The sequence below is a fragment of the Brienomyrus brachyistius genome, chromosome 14 (assembly GCF_023856365.1).
Source record: "Brienomyrus brachyistius isolate T26 chromosome 14, BBRACH_0.4, whole genome shotgun sequence".
NCBI lineage: Eukaryota > Metazoa > Chordata > Actinopteri > Osteoglossiformes > Mormyridae > Brienomyrus > Brienomyrus brachyistius.
Window position 1 is genome coordinate 686,686 of NC_064546.1, and position 27,228 is coordinate 713,913.

The 27,228-nt window shown below is 49.4% G+C and overlaps 2 protein-coding genes across 5 annotated transcripts in view; both read left to right on the plus strand.

Moving 5' to 3' along the window:
• The window catches only part of sipa1l1 (signal-induced proliferation-associated 1 like 1), a 44,966-nt gene extending 41,224 nt beyond the window's left edge, over positions 1-3,742 (plus strand). Inside the window, 4 exon segments of the mRNA XM_048974482.1 lie at positions 96-248; positions 340-448; positions 782-860; positions 996-3,742. Of these exon segments, the coding sequence (XP_048830439.1) occupies positions 96-248; positions 340-448; positions 782-860; positions 996-1,139 (485 nt within the window). The 3' untranslated portion in view covers positions 1,140-3,742.
• Positions 3,743-10,643: 6,901 nt separating this feature from the next.
• rgs6 (regulator of G protein signaling 6) overlaps positions 10,644-27,228 on the plus strand; it is a 56,242-nt gene continuing 39,657 nt past the window's right edge. For all 4 annotated transcript variants that reach the window (XM_048975438.1, XM_048975440.1, XM_048975439.1 and 1 more), the window contains exons 1-2: positions 10,644-11,246; positions 14,530-14,629. In XM_048975438.1, coding sequence (XP_048831395.1) covers positions 14,546-14,629 — 84 coding nt within the window. In that variant the 5' untranslated portion in view covers positions 10,644-11,246; positions 14,530-14,545. The remainder of the gene's footprint in view (positions 11,247-14,529; positions 14,630-27,228) is intronic.

The window sequence follows — 27,228 nt, forward strand, 5'->3', positions numbered from 1 at the left end:
CTCCCCTCTTTTTAATTCTGTTCAGACACCTTAAAGGCTATAGTAAAAGGTGATCTGCCTGTCCCGTGATGTTTTTCTGCTCCCTCCTCTAACAGGAGACCTCTCGGCATCTGAAACCTCCCTCACAGACCTGCAGGAGCGGAGGCGACTGCCAGTTCCGGACCCGGGCCTGATACCGCTGCCAAATGCAGATGCTGATAGTGGGCTGGACTGGTCCAACCTCGTCGATGCCGCCAAGGCCTTCGAAGGTAAGACTCCGCGAGCGAGGTGAACACATTTTCTATGGCGACGGCTGTATGATGAAGACCTCATGCCCACACTCTCTCATGCCCCTTGCAGTCCAGAGGGCCTCACTGCTTGTCACTCAAGATGTGAACCACCAGCCCAAAGGTGGCACCTCCAGTCCTCAGAATGCTGAGTGCAGCCAGCAGCTCTTCTCCTCCCCAGGGTATGCTGGTTACCTAACCCCAGCCCTAACAGGATTGGCTGTAACCTCCCACCTCGTCTATCCCTCACCGCTGTACTGGGTCTTTAGCAACAGCACGCAGTTAGCGTAGTCCTTCAAAGCTTCAGTGTTTGTTTTGAAGGGAAAGTCACTGGAGGCTTTGCTCTCAGCTGCAATCCTGTGTCTTCCTACGAGCCTCTTGCTCCTGCTACACAGACCTAAAGTGTGCTTGTTCCTGGGGAGCCCAAATGTGTGGTGGGGGGCAGCATCTATGCTTTAGATAACATTGCTTGCTGACTGGCCAGTCTGAAATGTGCCCCTCCCCCCACCCAACAGCGAGGCCCCCATCACTCTGGCAGGGAAGATCAGCCAGTTGGAGTCCATGGTGAAGCTGCTGCAGGATGACCTGAAGAAGGTGAGACCACTTATCCAGCACTGGGGACCATCAGCGCTCCAGGGTTGCATGCCTCATTCTCCTTGCCTGTCACTCTCTCTCTCTCTCTCTCTCTCTCTCCCCTTCTACTTTTCTTCAAACTTCTTTCACTCTCAGGAGAAGCAGGACAAGGCAGTGCTGCAGGCTCAGATCCAGAGCCTACGTGAGGACAACCAGCGTCTGCAGGAGGAGTCCCAGAGTGCCTCTGCCAAGCTCAAGAAGTTCACCGAGTGGGTTTTCAACACCATCGACATGAACTGAGGCCGTGCAGCAAAGGCGAGGGACCAGAGCAGCAGAGGCCTGCTGTCTCTACCTGGAAGGCCAGCGAGGGACCCAGCGTGCCTGAAGATATCACAGCCTTCTCTGGCTACCAGAGAGCTTGTTTACATGTTCTCTCTAGCGCCTCCTACCTTTCCCCAGAAGAAATGCGATGCCTGTGTGCCAGTCTCCAAAGACACCCCCCTCCCCCTGAATTTTTGTTCTTTCCAGAATTTCCAGAATTTTTGTTCTTTCCTGCTTCGACTCTTTCTGGAAGATCTTCGCATCTGGGCTTTTCTCATCCTTCAGCTGGTCACTCTGCCAATCCACAAGCAGGATGAATTTGACAGAAATGGAGTCACTCACAGGCGATCAGCCAGCAGGACACTGTCCACCTACTTTTTCCCCCTTGGTTGCTGCTTCCTGCCAGTTCAGCTCACTTCTGTGGCTGTAGAGCTTAGTGGAAGGTGAGGGAGTCCTTTGAAGGTGCCTTGGAGGACTTTCTCTGTAGTCTGTCTCTCTATCCTCCCCCACCAAACACACACTCCAGAGTCACTGGAGATCTTCTACCTCCAGCCTAAGTCTTGCAGATGTCCCAGAAGCAGGCGAGAGTATTCCCATACCTCCTCCAGTTCAGTTTTTTATTTTTTTTTTGGTGAGGGGGGTGGGGGAGTGCAGTGAGGATGGGATGGTTGACATGGCCAGTGCAGAAACATCTGTTCAGTGGCTAAGAGGGCTATTTTAATCCCACAATGCACTGGACTGGTCACAACACACCTGCACATTCCGATACTCTTCCATTTACCACAGGAATAAAACTCATCGATGGGCCTAATGTGATATGACATTGTGGTAATCGTATGTTTTACCAAGTAAACTGAAGGTCTATCAAAGCAGTAGACAGGGTTGTGAAATTGAGTGTCTTTTAAGGTGTTTGTTTTATTTTTTTGGGACCATCGCTTAGTTTATTTTGGGCCGACCTTCACTGCGTCTTGTTGCTTCTAATAATGCCGTCTGAAAAGTGGGAAGAGGTTTGTTTTTGGTACGATGTACTGATGAGAGTAAAAGGCTCGCTGTCCTTCATTTCTTCCACCTCTAAGAACATCATTTCAGGTTTCTGGGAAAATGCGGTTGGTGACTTTCACTACAGTTTTGGTTAATTTATTTTTTTTAAATTGTAGATACCTAGTGATTTTATGCAGAACACGTATGTTATAGGGGTCTTTTATATGATCCAGGAACTTATTTTAAAGGTTTTGTTATTAATATCTCTTTTCCTGGTATGCCTGTGAAGTTTGGAAAAATCTTAGTGCCATTTCCAATGCTGCTTTCATGTGGCTGCAGTGCCCTCTAGTGGTGTAAAATATGCGCAAAATATTAGTACATTTGTTTGTTCGGACTATCGATGACGTATAACGAAGGACGTGTGTTATACTTGCAATTAGTTTTTTTTTGTCTTCCATCGCATTTTTAAATTGACGTCAGGCCTTATCACCTGGATTTAGGGAATTGATGATGAGAATATATGCGCATGACGCATGGGACCTTGACCTCATTGCATTATTCCGGCCCTTCTGTGACCCTGGTGGTGTTCTGCCGAACAGCAGATGCCAACATTCCAGCATGTGAGGTGGGAACATCCTGGCAAGGATATGGGCCGATCCGGTGGGGGGGGGGCACCACTCCCCTCCGCAGTCACCGAACAGCAAACTGTCTGATGTGACACGTGCACGACACCGAGGGACTTTGTGTGGCTCATTGGCCTGTGAAGACAGACTGCTCCCCCCCCCCCCAGTGCGTTTTGGAGGAATTGGTCTATGCTGCACATCGTTTTAAGGAAGCCCCTTGACTATGCTCAGCACACTACAGACCGGAAGGCTTACAGGCTGCCTTAAGAACATTGATGCCTGTGGGGCTCCTGCTTGCCAGTCAGCCCAAGAGGCCTGAGTATTGGTTCTGTTCTAGGAATCACGGGAGATCTGAAGGCCTCCCCTGGGTTTCCTGTAGCTGCCATGCTGTCCTCCGGTGGGCCTTGAGTCACTCGTAGGATGCTTTCTCCTCGGCCAATCCCTGCCTACTGGCCTCTCCAAATTTGCACACACGCGTGTGTCAGCTTCTCCTCTTTGTAGGCGGTGAAATATTCCTGAGCTTTGGTGCCATAAAGCTTTTCTTCTGAGTAACAGCGTGTGTGGTTTCTCTGCAGCCTACAGGATAGCGCTGCCACCCGACTGGCGAAAACACCGAAATGTGAATGATTGCTGAATGTTCCCTTTTGCACATTTTTTTTTTGTTCAAATTATCATCAAAGTCTGTAAAAGTGAGGAGTGCCTGTGCTGAGACACTGAGCGCGGTTTGGCTTTTTCATCTCATCCTGGACAAGGACGTTCCTCCCCTTCTGTGTGTATGATGTATCTAAATCCAACGCCTTTTTCACCCCTTTGGTTTTCCACCCATTGAATGCTTTTTAATTATTTTTACATGCACATTTAAGAATAAAATTAACAAAATGCTGTTTACATAATCTATTATTTTTCTTTTGTAAATTGTAGAGGTTAAAGACCATTTGCAGTGATTGCAGTATTAAAGTTTCTTTAAAACATGCAAAATGCTTTTGTCTGTGTTTTTTAAGGTGATTGACAATCTGGGCCCTGTCCATGATGGCCGCTGGGAAGCTGTAATCCCCTAATGGGTCAGTAGATCCTCTTCATCAGCAGCCTGTCCCTGTCCCCAAATGCCCCCCCTACAGACATGCTAGTCATGGTATCTTGCTCTTGCACATACATGGGAAGATGGACGTAACCGGGGTAAGAGTGCAGGAATGTGACCTGTGTCTCTGGCTGACATTTTGCTGATCTCTTCCCTTATCTGTTCCCTGGACGTGGAGGCTTGTTGTTGGTGGCTGGACAAGTCCCCCCCCCCCCCAGAGAGCAGGTGCCCTATGTGGTATTGAATGGAATGAGGCTCTTCTTTTGGCCCCTAGTGGGAGCGTGGACCTCAGGCTCTAAATCAATGATGGCTAAATTAAGCTTTGGCGCATGCTTAGAGCCCCCTTTTTTAAATACAGCACCATCTAGTGGGGTCAGAAAATACAGCAAATGGTTCATGAAGCTTCATTTGTCCGTTAGTAGGAATAAACAGTGCAGAGGGCATTTCTGAGAGAAATGTTCAATCCAACCACCCTGCACACCTATGTCGGTTTTCTAAGGCCTTCTCAACCATCTTCAGCCAAAGTCCTCAAAAGATTGTCTACTGTGGCCCAATTTGAGAGGCCCTGTTGCAGGAAGCGGCCTCTGTGCTAAAAGGACCCAGGGAATCAGAGTGCAGGCCACTGTAATGCCTCTGGGTCAGCAGAGGCTAATCACTCAAGCTAATCACTGGAGGGAAAGACACAGGGGCCTGCATACCTAATACAAGTGAGCAGCCATCGATCGCTTGTAAAGGGGGGTGAAGAGACGCTAATGTTACAAGTGCAACTTTTTGGCAGACAGATGCAAGAATAACAGTGTATTGAGCTCTGATGGCTTTTATAGGAGTCATCAACGCTCCTCGGATAAACTGCCAAGATGGCTTTTTGCAGCGGCTATTGATGTGTAAACACCTTTTTTATTTTTGTCTTTTTATGCTTTAACAACTTTGGGTTTAAAGCCAGTAGCGGCATATTCAGTCAAGTGGTCTTAATTAAAAAGTGTTTTTAAAAAGGGCTGCTTTTGAACCAGTACTGATGCCAACATCTAAAGGGTGCGTGCGTGCGTGCATGCGTGTGTGTGTGTGCGTGCGTGTGCGTGTGTGTGTGTGTGTGGCTCTGGCCTTATTCTTCACATAATCGTCTCTGTACTGTGTATGACATTTCACGTGCATCCTTTAGAATTCTGTATAAAGTAACGATTTTTCAAATAATAATAATAAATTTGATCAGCACCACCAGGGGGTGCTATGTTCTGTTAGCAGTTCCAGTCAATTCCAGTCTACGCCATAATAGGACCATTTCCATCTCATTTGGATCTTCTCGTCTTGCAGCTGCAGAGGATATAGTCCATTGTACTTGCTGCGAAAATGAGGCGTTTATCTGAATGACGTCTGTTTCCATAACAGGCTGCCGACTCGACCAGTTGCAGGCCTCCCTTGCCACACCAGCCGGCGGCAGCTGGTCCGGTTGCCGTTGGTTGCGGCTCAGGTTCATTAGGTATTCTGCTGAGTTGGCTTGCAGGAGCTCTGTGGGATGGAGTGCAAGAGGGGGCGTGGCCATGTGGGCTTCCCCGCCCCCTCCGGCCCGCTACATCGCTGCGCCACGCTTGAACTGCGGGTCTGACCTGCTGTTGATTTCTGTTCTGTCAAATGCCAAATGTCATAGATCTCATGCCTGCGGGTTGAATTTTCCTGATTTAGCAACTTGCTTGTAATTGGGAATACATTTGATATTGTTGTATTGATCTTTCTCGTGTGTTTTATCTGCTCTTAATGTCGTGTTATTGCAGATATGCGCTGTTCTGCGATTTCTATATTACCGTATGGAACCTGCACCCTATTATAGCCCTGAGACTCCCCAGCTTTGCTGGCCTCCCCACAGCCGGCCGTCACTTGGGTTTACAGTGTATCGTGCCCTGGGTGCTCACTGGCCCCTCTGCTGCCTCCCAGGACCCCGAGCAGGATGTGCTGACATCCTGTGGGACGTTGGATGGATGGATTTTTAGCCCTTAATTCCAGTAGTATTAGATGGATTGTTCGATTTTTTTTTTTTTTGCACTTTCCAGGGAAATGTGGAATAATTTAACACATCAGCCTACATGATCTTCTTATCCTTGATGACCTCTGAGCTTGAACAGATTATTTTAAAGTAATTTTTTTCCTGTATTAATTCACCTGTCATCCTTATGGAAGGAACAGCAGCTCATTTCCAGCCTCTTGTTCATAATAATGGTATGATAATGACTATGCCCTGTACTGGCCAGACATTCACAAACCCATTTTCTGCTGGTCCCCGTCCTTCCCACCTCTCTGCCGGAAGCATAGCCCTCATTCAGGGCAGCAGTGACTTCATTCACATTCCTGTGGGTTCCCTGTAATGAGAATGACCCCACAGCGCCCCCTGGCTCGTCTCGTTTCCGATCGCTGTTATCATCCCTATGCCTTTTTCGTATGCAGCCTCACGGAAAACAATCTCCGTAATCATGGGGGAATCGCTTCTCCTATTTTTATTTTTTGTGAATGGTGGGGGTGGGGGGGGCTCCTCCATTAGAACCTGTGAATGCTGCTACTCTGAAGTGAGAGAATCCCACCATCAGTCAGCCTTAGAAATATGACAAACTCTCTGGCAGCGATAATAATTACTCACTAAGCAGGAAAATAATCTCTTTCCTGGCCATATTGTTGTATAGAAATTAACCCCCCCCCCCCCCCCCCGTCTAGTTTCATGTATCTGAGTTGTGTTTTAAATGGAAAAAAAAACATGGTTATATTTAATTAAAAATATGACATTTAAATATATATTCAGAAGCTGCTTTCTCTTTAAAACTAGGGAAAACTTCACTAATAAAGACTTTCAGTGGCTGAAATCTGCAGGAGCTCCTGTGCAGGTCAATAAATAAACTGTAAATTAAAAAATGGTTTAAAATGCAGAGCTGCTTGTGGTTGGAGCAGTGCAGTCTGGACTGCTGAAGGGCTCTAACATTACCTGGGGTGTTGGAGTCAGCAGCTCGATGCTCTCCAGCGTCCCCCCCCCCCCCCCCCCCCCCGCCACAGCTTTCATTCCAGCTCCCCCATTCACGGTGTCTGCTGTCCGATCAATCGCAGATCAATAGCGACGCCTGAAAGATGGCGTGAGAGTCCCGCTATTGATGGTCGAAATCCCCATTGTGGTCCATCTGAATGCCTCTGTCGTGTCTTTCCCATTTTCCGTGACGAGTGCTTTCAGATCATCGAGCGCGTGCAGGCAGCGATCGCCTGTGTTTACGCTGTTCAGGCAGGACGCGGTGTTCAGCTGGCATCGTCTGCATTTTGAGGCTGTTTAAAATCAAGTCGTTTCCAGGATTAGTATCTCCTCTGATGAGCATCGCACACGTTTTAAGGGTGCTGCCAAACCTCAGGGTGAAATGTCACACTCTGCGTTATCAGACTGTATAAACAGTAGCCCACAGCCCTTAATAATTATAATGCTTGATAATGTGATTCCTAATGCCGTGGAATTCTGGGCCTGGCTTCCTGTTTCTGTGGTTATACCATCCTTTGTATGTGTTTTAGTATTTAAAAAAAAAACTAAAATAAACTAATATACTAAAGGCACCTAGACTGATATTATGCCCTGATGTCGCTGTGAGTTACGGCAATTAATAAATAAACTGGGAGGACTGTGATGCCAACAGCCGTACAGATAGGGTGGGACTTGGTGACTCAGCCTCTTAGCCCCTCCTCCAGTCGAGCTGGTCGAGGGTTAGCCGTATCTGGAAAGTTCCTCACAGCAGGTTTGGGGTGACAGGTGGGCAGGATTAATCGATACAGTGCATGTAGCTCTTCAAACATCCTGCAGGGGGCAGGAATGAGATTTGTTTGCCAGCACTGAATTTTAACTGGCTCATCAAGAGGACCGGCAGGTACTGTCGCTGCAGCCTTGACTTGATCTCTGGGGTTGGGGAGGCTGAGCTCCATCACATGACACACCCAGGTGTCAGACCAGCTGTCATCGTCTTTCCGTCAGGCTACGGTTTTGCGGGTCGTGACCGAAATCTCTGTTTTCTCTTTATTAGATCTTGTCCAAAAGTAACAAATGCAAAACTTTTCCTAAGACTGTGTCTGTACCTTGACTTTAACACAGAGCATTTGTTTGATACAAATACAGCCCCCACATCTTTCATCTCTTCAATTGACAAGCCCTGCCTTCTCTGGCTGACTTTCCCTTTCTTTTCTTTGGGTTGTTTGTGGAGGATACAGCTGGCCTGGCTGTCACTCTTGGGGCCATTGCTCCAAGGTGTGGTCTTGGGGCTCGTTTGGGCCTGCTTCCCCCTCGGCCGGCACTGTAATCTGGGGCAGGAGTTGCCGTGGCGCTATCACCTCATAGCGGGTTACTATGCGCGAGGGGCGGGCTCACTGACTCGCCATTGGCCGGTGTTAAGCTTTCCTCTTTTTAAGCCGGTGCTGCTCCTGTTAAAGGAGCAAAGTGAACTATGAGGGATACAAAAGAAACCAAGAATGTGTTCTGTTCCTTGTTAAACTATATTAATTTAATTTCATAAGAGAATCACGCCTTCAAAAGCAATATGGCCAATCACACAACATTGTGGGGGGTTAACATCACCCACCTGTTCATGTTCTGTACAGTGTCCCTGGACCCTTGTCCACCTCATCCATTGATACCTGCATCCACTCTGAGAACCACTTGGGACATCGGTGTCGCTTGGTGTCCAATATAAACACTCCAATATATAGAGTAGATGGTTTGGATTCTGGTTCTATTTGCAACATAACAAAAGAGACTCTTAGGTTGGAGTTGTGTTGCTGAGATTTCAGGCACCGTTTGGAGCTTGCTGCTTGCCGAAAGACGTGCTGGTATATAAGGGATTTTGTGGCCTTAATCCCACTGGCGTGTTTCTTTGTCTGCCCAGTAACAGCGTTTGGTTCGAAGAGCACAGAAGGTCCAGCACTGAGCCGAGCACGTTCTGCTTTCCTGGAGCTCATACATTTTGGGGAGAAGTGGAAGTAGCGGGTAAAGAGGCATGGAGGCGCTGAGGACAAGATTAGGGGATGAACGTGGGTCGGCCATGTTGCTATCCAGCTGTGAGCCCTTTGAGCGGCGGACGCCTGACCGCACCACGCCCCATCTGACACGCGGCCATGCTTTCCGCGGGTGACTCATCCCATCAGACGAGCCTGTTTGTTGTGTTTGTTGTTTGCCCAGCTGTTCCAGTGCCCTTTTCAGCTTCAGAACTTAACCGGACACAAATCCTTAACATCCAAATACCACATTAACTTGACTTTAATTTCTGGTTTTTGATGCTTATTTTCAGTACAAACAGTTTCTGACTCCTCAGTATTCCATATAAAATATTTTTTTATGTTTTAAGGCCCACATTCTTTTCCCCTTTCTAACTACTTCCCTTTTATTTTATGTTGTCATTTTAAGAATTAGACAGAAATAGAGACTGATATCGTAATATCGTAACTGGATACTCAGGAGGAGTACTGATAAACAAAATAGCGAAAAGAAAGTTCATTAATCACTCCCAGGTTTGAGCATTGCTGTTGATTGTCGTTAGTTTTTCCTGGAATTAGCCGGGAGCGGCCAGATTAAAGCCCTTTCTTATGAATGTAGTGGGACGTCACGTTTTGGCGATGGCTTTGGCGTGGGTGACATCTGGAAATTAACGGGCGCAAGAAAGTTCCAGCTCTAGGGTTCCAACTGTGTCCACGGAGATGCTCCCCACCTCCCCCCCACCCTGGTAGCTGGATGCTCGCGAAGGCTAACTCTAGGCTGTCTTTAGCGTGCTGCCGTTCTCATTCAGAAAGCTGCCTGCACATTTCTGCCATGGGGTCCGTCGGAGCGGGAGAGGCCAGTTCCTCGGTTCTGTGTGCTTCCATGTCTGCTTGGTCTGGATCCTTCATCCTAAATCTTCACCTAATGACAATGACTGTTTGTAATCACATTCACCTGCATCTTCCATCCCAGGGGTGACAGTGTGGCTGATGGCACCATTTTTCATTTGACCCCGCCGACTCCCCCAGCCCCCGGCTGGAGGACAGTAAACCACTGACTCCGGCTTGACCCTGTGCAGCGCTTGACTCAGCCACTAATTTAATTATTGTAATTGTGGGCAGGTTTACTCTATGGAGTCCAAAAAATATCCCAGCCCTAAAATGACCACTCAGATCTGTCACCTAACAGAGATCTAACACACATGCGTGTTCATTCTGCAGTTTGCTGAGCCGTTTTAATAAGTGTGGGTCATAGATCATGTTTTTATGTTTAAGTTCAATCCCTTCATTTCTGGAGAACTTCTTCATTGTCCGGCTGCCCTGATCTTCATTTTGTGTGTTTAAATATATATATATATATATATATATATATATATATATATATATATATATATATATATATATATATATATATATATATATATAAATGTGCCAATATATATGTATTTGGCACATGCTTGGCTAATAGGAGCAATGTGAGTTAAATTGCCTTGAACTGAGTGAGAGGGAGAGAGAGACAGAGAGAGAGAGAAAATGACTGAATTACTGACACAGCATCTGTGCAGTATGTTTGAGGACAAAACTCCAGTAGCCAATGAGAGGCTTGCTGCTTCTTTTAAGTGATTTCCTCATTCTGCCTCAGTCACCCCGGCTTCCTGGTATTATCCTCTCATAAAGTCCGCTCTCGCTCTGGCCAGGAGTGTCCACGTCTCGCATGGGCAATACCGCTGTTTATAGGCTCACCCCCCCCCCCCCCCCAACTCCCCACCCAGTCCGTGATCCTGTGCAGTTCAGGGTCTCTGTCTTTCAAACTTGCCAGGGTCCTGAACGTGTGGCTTGGATTCCCTGCTTTTCTGCGTTGCTGGGAGCTGTCGCTGTTGCCGCGGAGTCTCTGTCCTGCTTTATTGCTCTCCACAGCATCCGAACCTTTTCCACTCTCTATTTTTTCTTTTATTCGCATTCCCCTGCTCCCCCTTTCTCTCTCTCTCTCTCTCTCTCTCTCTCTCTCTCTCATGTTCTCCCTGTGTATAAAATCTCTGCTTCCTCTGAGAGCTTTGTGGCTGCACACAGGCAGCAGGAGAGACACACGAACCACCTCAGTCTCTCTCCTCCTCCTTTCTCTGTTTCACACTCTCTCTCTCTCTCTCTCACATGCACATACACACACACACACACACACACACACAGACACAGATGCAAGGGTCTACCTGCCTGTTCACTTCACTCCATGACATCCACCCAGGAACTGTCAGGAGAAATACTGCAGTGAGAATCCCAGCACCTCCGGCTTTTCCCTTCTCCTCGTCATTCTCCCAGCTCCGTCGCTCCTTCCTCCTCAAGACGCCGCTGCCATGAACCTGCCTTCTCCCCGTTGCTAAGGGAAGCGGAGCTGCAAGGAGCTCGACGAGCCGCTGATTTCTCACTGAGGTAAAGAATGCTCCCCGGGGTAGGTGGGGAGTCAGTCAGGATGCTTGGATTACAGATCTGGGCTTTCCGGGGCTGGTGGGGGGGGGGGGCGTGTGTGTGAAATCGTGTGCCCATGCTGCGTATGCAGAGCTTCTCCACTTAGGCGGGAGTTGAAAATCGATCCGTTTTGCCAGGTTGTGCGCAAGGGAGCTGTGAAGTCCTGCTGCCAGAGTTGGGGGCGCTTTGGAGGGACCTGGGGTCCGGCAGCCCACTCGCTACAGGGTTAGGATACTTGAGTGAGGGGTGCAGAGAGAGCCAATGTGTTTTTATAGCTCTGTATGCAGCTGCTCTCTGTTTATCAGTGTGTTTGCGTTCCCTGTAAATATAAATGTTTAACAGTTAAAGAAGGAAGGGTGATGGAAGTTGCTTTCTGTGTGGGACAGGCTGCCGTGAGCCTGGTTGCCCCCCTCCTGATAAGTGTCGCATGCGTGGCCTGTAGCCTGAATGAGCAAGGTGACCGCCGTCCCCAGAGCTCCTCGCAAACTACTTTATGACCATGCCGTGTTCTGACTGTCACTGTCACATTGGGCATCTTGTGGCCTCTCTGACTGAACGCTGCTTTCAGACTGACACATCAGGGTGATGGCAGGAGAAAACAAGGAATGTTAGTGGGGGGAAGAGCACCCCCTGTCACCTCAGACTACTGCCACCAACCTGTCTCCCCATAATACCCCGCCCCCCCCCCACCCCCCACCCCCACCCCATACGTGAGAGTGCTCGACGCCAGAGGTGGAGATTTCAGGTCCAGAGAGTACAAATCCAGACCAGGATTTTGTTTCAACCAACCAGTTGAGAATGAAGAGTCACAATCACAGAGTACTCAACTGGTTGGTTGAAACAAAATCCTGGTCTGGATTTGTACTCTCTGGACCTGAAATCTCCACCTCTGCTCGTCTCCTGCCGCCGCTTGCAGACTTGTTGCTGGTGTGCAGATGGTTTTCTTGTTCTCAGTTTGCTCACAATCATCATTTGCACATAGTTCAACAGGATGCGGCTTATGATGTGACTGACCCAGTGCTGGTCGTTCTTCACCATCTGACTACCTGCTCTGGCTGCTTTTCCTCCCCTCAAGCTGGAATGATGCACTCAGCTTCTACCTCCTTCTACTGAGTTTGTTGTTATTTACAGTTATTTCCATTTATTGATCTCTGTTCTTGAATCCCTTAAATCCCCTCTGGGGTTCGTCCTCATGCATTTGTGCTGCCATGTCTATGACTCTTCCAATTGCTGGAATTTCTAACTGCAAAATCTGAAAAAGCTGCTTCCTGGTCCTTCATGGAGGCCAGTGTGTGAGGTGCGAGAGGTCGCCTGCCATCTCAGCCCAGCCCATAGTGGGAAGGCTCTGTTGAATCGGGGGTTTTGCTACGCTTTCTTTTGTATTCTTATTTTGATTTGCATTCTTTTAGAACAACACACGTGAATCGCACACACGCCGATCACAAAATCAAAACAAGAAACAAAAGCAAACAGAGCAAAACGAAACAGAAGAGATTATCTCAGCTCCCAAACTCATACATTCAAACGGATTAGTGTGTTACATTAAACAAAAAAAGACAAGTAGCTGAGTATGCAGGTATCACAGAACTCTGTATCACATAAACCCTCTTGATAGGTTTTGGGCACGTTAACCTGCTGTCCTTCTACAGGAATTTAGGGAGAGACTGAAAGAGGGTAAAGGGTCATGGGGGGTCATGGTGGTGACCTCATCTTAAGTTGGGAACACTGGGACTCCAGGGAGAATGTATTCGCAACACTGTTGTACCGCTGCAGCTGTGTCGTGGAGCAGACCCCTATACTGATGCTCCACCTTCAGGTAGCTTGGGGTGCTTAGTGTGGCAGCACTCACTCTGCTGGGCCGCGAGCAGTAACAGGGATGTGTACTTGTTATGTCATCAAAATGTGCAGCTAATGCATTTAGTCTTTGAGCTCCCTGCTTGTAACCTCCTTTCGTAGTGCAACTCCGTCAAAGTCCCAGATTTCATCCGGACCCTGCCTCTGGCGAAGCTTCTCTTTTGAAAAATGTAAAGCAGCAGAATAAATCACTACAATCAAGTTAAAAAACCCTCGTCTGTCGGCTTGAGGATGTAAAATAGCCCAGGCAGTCTCCAAAGGAGGAAGCGGGCGGGCCGGTTTGGCATGGCATTCGGCAGAAATCCGTCACCTCGGGGGGTCACTCCCGGGATGGAGCCGGCTCACAGAACGGCATTCCAAGCGGAGCTATCCGTCCCCGACTAGGCAGGCTGGGTCCTGGGCGTGCTGTCTGCACGATCTGTCGGCTGGCTCCTAACCCCCGGGCCGAAGTGTCTCCCCAGACTGCGCTGTTTTCGTCTCACATCTGCCATTACTCTGCTGGGGCCTCCTTATCACTGTCGTGACACTCGAGGGAAGAGGCATGGCTGGTGGATACGCGGCATGGAAAGGTCAGCCGATATGGCATCCTAGAGTGGATCCTCTGCCTGGGAACGTCACCGTTTGGTCATGGCACGTTGCGCAGCTCGTTAAATGGGCTCTGTTTGTCTACGCTGCCCCCAGTGACGGCATTCTCCTGCCGTATTGGCTAATGATTACTGGCCTGATCCGGAACGGCAAACGGATCTTGTGCTGTTGAAAGAATCTCGTCCGCGTGTTTTATTTATCTAACCTTATCTGTGCACACACACGCGGACACTCCACCGCCATGCGCGTTTATAAGCGACACATTGGTACATCTGCGTTTGTTTATTTAGCGGCCTCTTTCGTCCAAAGTACGACGTACAAGAGAAGTTCAAGGGGCACCAGACAGCTGGATGAGCCAGCATCCAGCATCCCAGTAGCAGCTGGGGGTAAGGGCCTTGCTGAAGGCTCCAATGGTGATATGATTATGGGACTTAAGCCCATCCCCTTCCGGTGATATGATTATGGGACTCAAGCCCATCACTGTCCGGTGATATGATTACGGGACTCAAACCCATCCCCTTCCGGTGATATGATTACGGGACTGAAGCCCACCACTGTCCGGTGATATGATTACGGGACTCAAGCCCACCCCCTTCTTGATCCAGGCACTGATAACTATCCTACTGAGCGGCACATTGACCTACAAAATGTAAAGCAGTCTCTCCCCAGGCACCCCAGACGTCAGCTTGGTGTTCTCTGTCGCAGGCTTTTGGGTCAGAACACGTTGCTGAGTTGCCATTTTGTCTCAGTGGAGAACCTATCAATTAATTTTAATCTCATCTCTCCCGCCCACCTTGTGTTTTTGCAGCCCGGGGACCACAGGCATGGCTCAGGCGTCCCGGGACCAGGGGGGCGTGGGGACAGCCGACCCAGATGAGGACTCCCCCAACATGATCGTCTACAGAAAGGTGAACGTGTGCCACTCCATCCTCTCCTGGAGCATTTGTTCTGACACCCCCAAAATAGGAAAAATCCCCCAGCCCCACCAATAACACTCCCTCTTTATTCATGGTTTTTGAATGATAAAGGAAGACCTTGTTAATCTCCATCTGTGTGGGCTGACTGGGGTTTTTTGTTTTGGTGGGGTGTGGGGGGGGGGCTGTACTTTTATGTTGCGCCGAATTGCTCCCCGCTTTGATTTCTGTATTGATTTCAGAGACTGGGATGCGTGGCAGGCTGGGGGGGGGGATCACATCACGAGAATGGCCCATAGCCTGCACCCAGTGCCAAGCCCGTACCCGCATGGGAACCTGCTTTTGATGTTCCCATCCCCTCACCAGATTGCCTCCCGTCCCTCCCACTTTACGTTTTCCCCGAGGGGGGTCGGGGGGGAATTAGGAGTCTGCAAGCCTCTATCGAAAGAGGAAATATGTAAATTCCACCCATGCAGGTTAACCAATTTATATACCTGGCAGCTGTTAATTAACATGTATTTGTCGGTCCACGTTTGGGGCCGTTAATCAGATGGGGATCGGGGAACGTTTTCATACCAGGCATCTTGACGCTACCAGGTTGTCTTGAGGTGAGAATGAAGGTTGAAATGCATGCTGGGATAGCAATGACTACCGAAATGCGAAAATGGAGTGTGGCAATGGACGCAATGGAGGCCTGTTTCATGTTCGGGGGCTGATATACGATATATGATGTCACCTGCTGAAGTGGCCAGGGGACCAGGCTGTTGTGTGGGGCAGGGTGAACGGAGGAAGCCCCCCCCCCCAGATGACCCCTCAGTGTTCTGAAGGTCCTTTCGCTGTGATCCTTTGTGTTCCGCTGACTCCCATTTTCAGGTGAAACCTGAAACAACCAAAACTCCGAAGATGACTGATAATAAACGGAAAAGCTGTGTCCCTTTCTCCCTGAACATCTGTCTTGTGGGGGGTGTCCATGTGGCAGTAAGCCCATCCATGGGCACACATAAGCGTACCCCCTCTATGCTAACTTAACAAACACAGCAAGAGTTCCCTATATTTCAGTTTATCTCTGACGCAGAAAAAGACGACCGGTGAGTGACTGTGGGGGGCCCCCAGTGCTCTGTGAGTGAGTGTGAGGGGGCTTCAGCCTGGCTGAGGGAGCGAGGCTGGTCTACAGGGCCCTCAGACTGACAGGATCACAGGAAATGGGATTGCAGGCCAGTGTGCCGCTGGGTGGCGACTCTCATAAATATTAATGGTGCTCTGATCAGCGTTGCCGGTCTTTCTGCTCCCTCTGTGTTCCTGACGAGGAAAGGGGCCTGGAAGGTGATCCTTCTCACGGGTGTCCATCGCCGTGCAGAACAACGGCACCCCATGAGGTCCCCCACACCCTTCACCTCTCCCGTCATTCTTCCAGTGTTCGGGGGTCTCCAGCCTGAGATCTTGGTGGGGCTTCCTGGTGGGCAGTTTAACCATAATGTTGAGGTGGCACTTTTCTCTCTTATGGGGTGTCCCTGGGCTGTCCCCTCTCAGTTGGGGGAACGTGGAGCATGAATGAGTTGGCAGACGCTAGCAGAAGCTTTTTGATTCCAGGTGGGAGAAGATCTCCTTACATGTTTGTCGCTCTGCTGGAGAGCCACGTTTGGCTGATTTTGTCTGCCCACTGTGGATCTTTCCGGGTCCTTGTTCAGCCTCGGCTCCCAGTGACTGTAACTGGCAGATCTTTTGGGCATATAGGTGGAGTTTCATGCTTACACATTTGGGGGGGGGGGGCATCTTGCTTACCCTATGTTTAATGCAGGTATCTGATGCACATATAACCCCCCCCCCCCCCCACACACACACACACACACACACACACACACACTACCCCCCCCCCCAAACTTCTCCCAAGTTTTTGGAGTTATTCAGCATTTAAAAATGTACGAGCAGTGTCCTGTACTGAATGATGGGATTATCCTGAATGCCGTTTTCAGCCTTAAGAGGCCGTGGGGAGTCAGAGTGGTGAGGACTCGGCTGGGACTCGTCATGTCGAGGAAGGAACTTCCTCACTGTTCCTGTCTGAGTGCTGAGTTTGTTGACCAAGCACAAGGTGTGAAATGAGAACATTAATAATGCTAAACGGCACAAAATGCTGGGATTTAATGGTGGTGGTGTTGCTATTTTCGCAGAGCTCCTGTGATAGGGAGATATCCATGCCCCCCCCGCGCTTCTAACTTTAGCCTTTGTCAGCAGAGGTAATTGAACTCTGCACAATGCAAAAATTCCCATTCAGCCAGTAATTGCACTAACCTGCCGAGAATGGCTGGACTTTTATGTTTGGGTGGAGCCTCCACTGTCATGGCAACGGGCTTGACTGCGAAGAAGGCTTCTGTTCTGAAGGAATGTTTCCTGCTCTCGGATTGGTCCCCCTAAGAGATGTGTAAGAAGGAGAGACCCAGGGAGCTGGCCGGGTTGTTTAAGTCTCCACGGGCCCTGGCACAAATTGGGGTGCGAGTTAGGAGCCATCAGGCAGACATAGCCAGAGTCCTTCAAGGGACAGCTATGGGGGCTGAGCTGACAGGCACCCAGGGGTCCCCAGGGGTCTGCTGCTGATGGTCGGCAGTATGTCTGTTACTTGACGGCTTTCCCTGGTGCTCTGGTGTCGCCATGCCAGCTCAGCTCGCTTGCGGCACCGTAGCTTCCTCCACTGCAGTCACCCGGCTGGGGAAATTTACTGCCGCCTGACCTGGAAGGACAGGAGCATGGTCTGACTGATTACTCCGTCCTTCAGGGAGCCCGGAGGATGGTGGGGCTCTTCCAGGCTGTTGTTTGAACAGGACCAGGCCCCAGATCGGTATTTTTTCTTCAGTCAGGTAGAATCCTATGTTTTTCCGGCCAACTCAGAGGCGATGACTGCATGTGGAATGGAATCAGAGATCCTCAGGTCTCACCCTGTCCTGTCCTCCAGTCCATGGGCGCCCCCAAAAAAATTCCCCAGGGGACTGGAATTGAGCCAAACAAACTGGACTGGGGACTGTCCAAAAACGTTACCCTGAGGTACGGGTGAAGTATAACGTCGAGGAGCTGTGAAGACAGAGCATGATTAGGCCATAAAACAGCCTGCAGACCCAAAGGGAAATGGCTCACCAACCGTTAATCAGCCCCTGAGATGGAGGGTTTCATGGTCGAGGGTGCGTGCGTGTGAATGAGTTGGAACGCGAAGAGACATTAGGTCAGCCAGGTCAGAAACATGGGGGGGGGGGGTCTGTCCTTTGGGGAATGTGGGTGGTGGTTGTAAAGCAGACAGTAGAAGTGGTTTTTGGAAATGGAGCCCGGTTTACCGGCAGGGACAGTTGTGGGGGCTAAAAAGCAGTCATTCACTGCTGCTGTCTCGCTGTCTCGGTGTGGTGTCTCCTTGTGTATTTTTAATAGGGGGGGAGCGGGATGGCGTTGTGGGGGTCAGGTGCTGGGGGGTCACTGGTTAATGGCCTGTGAGGTCGCCGGTCGCCGCAGAGACGCCCCACCCAGTTCTGTGGAGAGCCCTTTCCTCTCTCCCACGACCGTAACGTCTCTCAGACTCTTTCAGCTTTAATAACTGAAGCTCATTTTCAGTTTCCCTGTTTTTATGAGAAATTCCTGCTTCAGGTTTTATTCATGGCGAGCACCATCCCTGCCGTTATGTGTGTCCCTCCATTTGTACCCCCCCCCTCCCCATTTGCCACTCCGCATCAAAATAATAAAAAATTAAAAATATACATTCTTGTATTTTTTAAGGGGAGCCATAAAATACACACGCTACTTCAAAATATAATGGCCACCCAGCAAAAAAAAATGTCTGCAGCTGTGGAGAGCAGCAGGAGATGGGAGGGGGGTTTAGGGGGGCTGGATGGCGTGACCTGGAAACCATAGATCCCTCTCCGAATTTGCGGGGTGTCCGGCATGGGCCTGTCCTACTCCTCATCCCGCTTTGCTATTTGGAATCAGGTATGGATCCTCTTACAGGAGGTGTGAAATTACTTTAGAGACTTCAAGATGCCTAGAAGTAGTTGGTTCAGTTTCACCACAGAGCCACGTTTCCATATTAATATTCCAAAACGTCCGTCGCTTGGCCGCTGATCCCAGCTCTCAGCTGTGATGGCCCCGTTGCCTAACCGCCTACTGAGGTCTTTCACACACACTTTGGACCTGAACAGTAGGCTACACAGATGCTGTTTGCACCTTCTCTCAGATCTCCCAGCACGGCAGCTGGGAAGAGAAGATTAAAGATGGACTTTTTATCATGCTGCTTGTAACCTTGTTTGGTTTTACTCATTCCACTTATTTTCGGCTTCGCACTGATCTTTTGGAATAGGTTTTTTTTTTCTTTTCACATTATTCTTTGCTATTTTTTTTTGTATATCCCGCCTTGGTTTCAAATGCTGTCGGAGCGAACGTGGCTGTAACGAAAAAAGCCAGCGTGTCACGTGGGATTTATCGCTGTGCGGTTCGCTCCCGTGTCGCGCTGCCTTTGCAGACAGCCTCTGTTTCTCTGCGTTTTGTTTGCCTAAAGAAAGATGCAGCCCCAAAGTGACAGTGGGTCTGACTCGGAGGATATTTATATATATATATGAGTGGCAGGTAGATAATGGGAACTGCCTGCATCAACGCTTTTCCGGTAAATTCCTTCCCTCCTTCGTTAGCGGCTGAATGCGTGGTGTGCGGATGGCTGTGTGGGGGTCCAGTCACGGTGCTTCCCTTCCCGGCATGTTTCGGGGCTGATCAAAGGAACGCCGGAGGAAACGATTGGGGACAAGTTGGGGCTTTTATTCTGAGCGGCCTACCCTGCCCCTCCCCCCACCCGTCTTACTGCTGCCTATTTCGGCGGAGCAATCCAGGTTAATTGCTTCGCTCATGGGTACAACAGCAGACACCGTCCTGGGATTTGAATGCTTCCAGACCACGACCCTAACCTGTACACCACCTGCTAGCAGCTTTGAGCGGGAGACGGATGGGCATCGGGCTGGACAGCTGGTGCAGTGGTGGGATGGGGCACGGTTTGCCCAGGAGGCTGCGAGGTCAGGGAGGAACCTCTCTCTCAGCTTATTAAACACACCCGCGGGTGGCTTTGGCCCCCCAGCCCCGTGATGCGATGGAAAGCTCTGCTGATCCTGGCTTCCTGCTGTAGATAGGAACTTCCGATCCTCACGGAGCTGCCCGTCTTGCAATTAGGTTCAAATACTTACTGCTCCCTCTGAGGGCTTTTCATTGGCCACCTGCTCAGCCAATAATATTGTGCGTGGGTGATTTGACCCTCCCCCCGCACCTTCGCTTTTGCAGGTGGTTTTTTTTATTTTTTTTTGATGAACCCTTTGGTTGTTGTTCTCTTTTCGCAGGGTGTGTAATTCAAGGATAACTATTTATAGCTGAATGGGGAATTATCAGGAGTGTGTTAATCTTTTTCCAGGGCTGTAACTCTGGCAACACAGATCAGCTCTCCTGACGCGCTAACCTGCGTGCGTGGACCAGGGCACAGTGTGTGAGCGTTTGTATGTTTCCCCTCTCCCACATGCGTCATTCACAGTTAATATTTATTATAGTAAAGCCCATTTGAGTAAATAAAAGAAGAGAACACACATACATGTTTGTATTCATATCATTCTGGGGACTGTCCATTCATTTCTATGGGAAAAACCCTAATCCAGCATTGACAACCTTAACCCCCACCCAGCCCTAACCTTAGCCATAAGTAACCAAAGAAAATACGAGACTTTTTTAGTTTTTTTGACTGCAATCACAGACATTTATGAAATTGAGTTTCCCCTTGTGGGGACCAAACAATGTCCCCACAACGTCAAAATAACGTCACCATCACACTCACACAAACATATAAATATATAAATATATAAATATAAAACATATGTATAAAACAATTATATATATATATAAAACAACATACATTTATATATATATAAATGTATATATATATATACACACACACACGTATACAGTGTAATGTACATACATATCACAAGCATTCACACAACCAAACTGCTTTTTGATACTTTTAACAGAGAAACCTTGAGGTGGGGGGGTGTGTGTGTAAGGTGACTCTCGTCATTGTTGCCGTTCCGCAAAGTAGCAGAGCGTCTCGCGTATCTTCCTGCACTTTGTTGACCCAGCGAGGCCACGTTGGCAGAACTCGGGTAAGAGAGAGGCCACCAAGATTACTCTCAGACCCCCTAGATGAGGTTTTAAATAGCAGCTCTGTGAGTGACGAGTGAAAACACCAGTATGCCAGTATGAGGACACGGGCGTCACACTGCTGCCACTTTGTCACGGGCACAAACCCGCCGTATTTGTATGAGGAATGCGTTTGTGTTCCTTTATAACTCAAGGCTTTTGCCCCAGATTAGTGTGCCTCGCCCCCTTTTTTTAAACACCTGTGAGCCTCTGCCAATCAGGTCTTTTCCCCTTGTGTGCATGACCAATATCAGGCAAACGTCATTTTATGTTTTATTGAAAAGCTCCACTGTGGTTGGCTGCGGCCCGGGGTCCGGGCATTTCAGATAACGCCGCCACTTGGGATCCTCATTTATCTGCTTCTCCTGTGCTCACCATGAGGCCTCCTCCAGCTCCTGCCCGAGCGCGTCGTTTCGAGCGCCCACTCGCCGGCGGGGACCGGCTTCCCGGAATCTCCTAGATAAATCCGACCTTGCGATCCCCCCTGTTTTAGGAGGCTTGCAGTGTGTGATCACTGATAGCAATAATGTGCATTAATTATCATAATGGACGGTTCCAGCTTTGTGTTTGTGTCAGACACGATCATCTGCCCAGTTCATCACCAGTCCAGTCCAGTTACGACGAGAGACACACGACCAGTAACAGATGACATTATTAGGCGTCAGAACCAGTTTCACGCCACATGAAATGTACCTCTGTCTCATTAGATATATGACACATATGACTGAGTGTTTTAATTGTTGAAATGCGACGCTTTATGGTTTTTCTGTGTTGTGACGTTGTGAGATTCTGGGCGCACTGCGGACTGGTGTCAGGCAGAGAGAGAACCCATGGACGTCTCAGTGTCTGGGTACAGCGTGGTCAACTCACTCTAAAAAATGCTGGATTGAATTGTACCCTGTACCTACCCATGGGAGGGACCCATGTGGCACCAGGAGGGGGGGGGGTCAGTAACTGCATCCTGTGGGGGGGGGGCACACTGCTGCCATTGGGGGCCTCATGCAGATCTGCCGCACTTCTGCATTCCAGTACAGTCTCTGTGGAAGCTTACCGGGGGGCAGTTTCATCTAGAAAAAGGAAGTGAGGAGCAGGAAAAGGGTAAGCAGGCAGGCAATGTATCCACAGGTTGGAGTCTGGGGGGCTTCTGCGTACCTGCTGTACAGTTCAGACGTTATTAATCAGCCTTTCAGGCAAATCCACAGTATCCATCCGAATGACGTGTTGTATGTAAATGGCATGTCGTCAGAGCTCATCCCATCATATGGGCCAGGAACCGTGAGATTTATCGCTTTACTTTACCCATATCTCCGCTCCGCTCTGTCTCGAAGGGTGCTGCCGTCTAAAGCTCGCATGCAGAACTTCCGCGATGGAGTGTCAGACGTGAACTTGATGTGAATCTGAATGGTGTTTTCAGCCCCCGTGGGAACGTCGACTTTGACGGCCTTGTCTGAAGCCAGCGCCTTCCGTTCTTTAATCGCCGGCGTACGACAGCTGTTTGATGGCGTCCTTCCTTGTGGGCCATTCATGATGGTGCTTAGTGACAGGCCATTTTGCGTTAGTGTTGGGACAGATCAAGGACCTGCCCAGAGATGGATGTTTCCCTGTAGACTTGGCGTGCCCTTCTTCCCTCCCACCTCTGTTATACGTCTGCTGAACAGTGTGGCACTTTTCGTGACTTTCACTGGCCTAACAGGACCCTGTTTTATTTCTGACTCTCATGGCCTTAGACCCTATTGGTCCTTATATCCTGGCTCCACCCATCCAACGAACGGCCAGCCAATGAAAACCCCTCTGCTTAGAATGACAGATTTTGGTACCATTTGGGGCCATTGTGCTAATGGAAATCACCTCTCAAAGCCCTTAAAATGTCATCTTGGTTTAACAACCCTTGCCATACAGTGACGAGAGCTCCAGATATCTGGGCATACACTGGCCAACTCCGGCACCTGGGTTGCACCTAGGAGGTGGGTGAATAAAAAGGATTGAAAAGGTACCATTGTTTTTTCTGTAGGTTGCCCTGGACAACCAAGGCATACTGTTTGTGTGGGAGAGAGAGGAGGGGAGGTATCTGTTTTCCACAGTAAGTCTGTTAAAGGTTTTGACAATGTTGTCAAGAGGCAAGATGTTTTGATTCTTGGTTAACAGCAGAGTGAGAAATGAACCGATATCAGGCGCTGGACGGACAGCAGTGACAAGGGTGAGCCAGCAGCCAGCATTTACACATTGGCACACGAACCATTATCCCCCATTTCAGCCACAGAGCCCTGATTCGTTTCCGAAACTTTGACACGCCTGCTCTGCTGGGGAGAAGTGCAAATTTATTTCGCCTGCCTCTCTACTCTATGTGGCGCCTCCTACGTGTTTACTTTCGATACGCCGCTCCGTCAGGGACTCGTTACTCCCTCATGCGTCAGCTCGATAGCGTAGGCTGGAACTCTGTCCGCTGGCCTGTCCTAAGACCAGGGACTTGTCCCAACTCCAACCCTCCCCCCCAATTGGAGTATGTCTGTCAACGGAGACTTAACAGCATTACATCTGCTAATGTTTTTAAACAGGTTTGTGTGGCGATAATTGAATATTTGTGGTCTGTGACCCTATAGTTTATTTAATTACTGATCCAGCAATACCGGTGGGGCATTCCTATCAATTACTTTAGTTTGAGCTTTAAAGTTAATGGTTAATTAATTTAGTGTGAGGTGCCTCATTTTTGTCTGTGCCTTTGATAAATATTTTGGTTACAGGTGGTGGGCTCAGGCAGAAGGCTTTAAATGTGGTTAACTTTTGTTTATTTTTTTGGTTTTATTTCTGTTTTTTGGGGGGGCAGTAGCAGCGGTGGTCTGGTCGTTTTTTGCCCTGCCACAGGGGGGCGCCATCCTGGGACAAGTCAGGTACTGAGACGTGCCTCGCCCTTTTGTCTGAAGTGGGCAGAAAATAACAAATGCATGGCGGCCTCTCGTGAGCAGCAGGGGTGGGGGAGGGGGGGGTGATTTATATTGCTGTCTCACTCAGAGATGGGGAGATGGAGACTGACGTTACGGAGCGTTTGGGCCTCGTGTCCCAACTCCAGGCAGATGTTTGAAATGAATATCAAAGGAATGCTCGCTGGGTAGATGGGCATGGCGAGGGATCAAAGGCATCCCGTAATTTTTTGGGAGGAGCAAGACAGCACCCTGACTGACAATGGGTTGAAATCAGCGTATCTGTCCTGAACAGGCTAGGTACCTCAGAGGGTGGATTCAGTGCCCTCCCCTCAGAAGCACTTTGGGCTAATCCTATTGCTCTGGAGAGAAATAACACCCCCCCCACCCAGAGAACAGAGATGTGAGATGGGATAGGCATTGTCCCTGTCCCTACACAGCTCTTAAGAATCTTCACGGATCTCCTACTGCCCAAGTCCAATCACTCTCTTAATGTCATTCTGGGCTTCTGTGGGTTGGTAATCTACAGATAACCCCCATGCGAACCAGCAGTAACCTGGCCCTGGGGGAATGGGTGGCCTGGCAGCGGTGGTGGTGGGGGGGACAGCTCCGCCACCCTGCCCTCTCTATCTGCAGCACACTGCTTATAATCTTTCATCTAGCAAGAAGCCACGAAGCACAAAATCTGGATCAGGGCCACATCAATGTGCCTGATCAAAAAATACAAAATTCAGTAAGTAATTATCCTGTGTTAATGATTTTCCACTGTGTTTGTCCTCTAGTGAAGACACACAGCATGCCAAACCATGAGGGGGGGTGTGTCCTCAAGATGGGTTTGACAGCATCTCAGCCCGTGAGGGGGACTTCCTGTCTGGAATGAGATCTTCCCTGCTGAACCTGTCAGGTTCGCTCCTGCCCTTAGATGCAGGTAGATCTGTAGGACATCTCTGCAGCGTTGCCTTCAAATTTAAGCCTGGGAGTTTTTGGAGCTTTAGTTTACCTCTTCAGAGATAAGTGCCACCTCTTCAGAGATCCCGCCGTCACGTGGCATGTCGATTCCCTGAGAGTGTCACCGGACGATGGTTACGGTTGCCGCGATCACCGTGGCGGCGGCCAATCCCATTGACACACCTTCGGTCCTTTCGCACCTCAACTATGACATTTAATAAATGTTAAGTGGTGAATAAGCTACCCTCCTCCCTGCCAGGGAGCCATGGGTCTACGTAGGGAAATGTTTTATTCTCAGGGAAGCTCGGGGACAAACCCCAGAACGTTTCATTGGGTGTGAGCCGTTTGCTGCCAGGGTAACCAATCAGTGCTGAGTTTCCATGAACTTTAGCGATCTGGTGGCACCAGAGCTCGTACCATGTGATGTGCGAGAGATCTGGGAGACTCCTCGCTCCCGGATCCTCGGCAGAAAGCCAAAGGTACAACGTGAGGTATTTTATCCAATTACAGGAGACTCAGGGCATATTTGTGGAAGGGGTGTGTTATTTATCAGGAAGCAGACCAGCGAGTCTCGTACAGTAGGCTGCACCAAGCCATCCTGGACTCATCAGCGTACCTACAAAACAATCAGATTATTCAAAGCCCCCTCCCCTCAGCACCGCTCTGCTCCTGGTCAGAATTTCAAAGCCTCACACTTCAAAGGGGTATTTACACCGTTTGAGAGGGTTAGGGTAGGTGTGTGGGGCAGGATGAATTACTTGTTTTTAAAATATGCTAATGCTGCAATTCACCAGCTTTGAACAGACACTTGGTGGTGTATAACAGGTGTGTGGCCTCCTCACCCCCCCCCCCGATACTCGGACCCTGCTGCTGTCACTCCATTAGACGTGGGAGCCAGCCGGCGTGAGCCTCTCCCTCCCCCTCCCCCTCGTGGTAACGGCTCTGTGTAGGAGGTACCGGCTTACCCAACACTTTGTTCTGTGCATCAAGAGAAAAAAAGGCAGCTCTGTCCATATGTGTGCTGATCAGCTCTCTCCAGTTATGAAAAATACACCAATAAAAGCTTTTAAACTTGTTTTCCCTAAAGTGAACTTTAGCTGCAGAGCCAATATTGCCAGCAAAGACAGACTCTGCTGGGCCCATGCCTGGACACTCAGCCTGTGCTCCGTATTTTATTGCTTCCATTTACCGTCGAGGTAAATTCGCCACTTCGGGTTGCTCAGCCACGGCTAATCCCTCCCACCGAGCCCTCAGTCTGAAAGCCCTGGTAGGTGAGATCCTCTGGCGGGGGGGGCGCCTAATCATGAAGGGTTTATCCAGCCACGTTAATGAAGGTGAACTGGAAAGATGCTACCCCCCCCCCCCCCATGTCCTGGGGCACCAACCTCTCAACAGGCACCTTTGACCAGGCCGCCTCTGAAACCTGCCAGTCGGGTCGAACCTGGGGCCGTTCTAAGGGGTCCGTGCGTAATGGTTGTCTGACTGTAAGTACTGTACCTCCCACGACTGTCCTAATCTCATAAAAGATGCTGTAATTATCTTGTTCTGCTCTCATTAGGAACACTCCATTCCTTTGAAGTTGCCTATTAATTCTGTATTATGCCACCACCCCCCCCCCCTCCCCCACCCCCCCACCTCACCCCAAAAAAAAGAACCAAGCACGATGCAGCGGAATGATTTCCAGTCTTTTCTTTCCAAACCCTCGGGAGGGCGCTGGGTGATCGCCGGGCCCAACTGTCTCTTTGAAAGTGCTTCTGTTCCTGGCGCCAGTTCCGCCTCATCTTCTGAACGCCGTGGAGTGTCACGAACAGTGTGATGAACGTGCCCGGGTGCATCTGCTCGCAGCTTGCGGCCAAACGTATTTATCCGTCAGGCGCCTCGGCCGACGGACCCTTTCCACAGAAGCATGGAGTCCTGTAACATATGTTTGGGTCACCAAGGCCATGCCCCAGTCTGACACCCCGCCACCCCCGCTAAGATCTCCGAGCTCCCCCCCTTGTCACATTTCCATCCCTGCTCTTCCACAAATCATTCTGGGAAAACTGAGGCAGTGCATTACATGTATTGAAAATGGCCAGTGTTATCAACTCCAGATGCAGACTAGATTGTACCATCACAAGAAATGGCAGTTTGCAGCAAGCAAATGATTCCTGCATCAACACTAAACCACCTGTCAATGTGCCATCCAATAGGAACTCATATTTGTGCATCTCATATAGATGTGAAAATGGCTCTCATTGAGGCAGTTCTCATAGAGAATTGTAATTTAAATCACTTCCTCCCAATAGAATGTGGTCCACTGCAGTGGACCTTTCACAACCATGTGACTGTCTGGGGGTGTGGCCTATCGCCTCACTGACTCTTCCTTGCCTGTGAGGTGATCTCAGCCTGCCTATTTGCGGCCTGGCATATGGATCTCACAGATCTAACTGGAGGAGGAGCTGGGGGAGTCCATTAACTAAGTACGTGGGCACTGTGACAGGACTAGGCGACTGAGGAGGGGGGTTATGAATAATTAAGGTATGAATA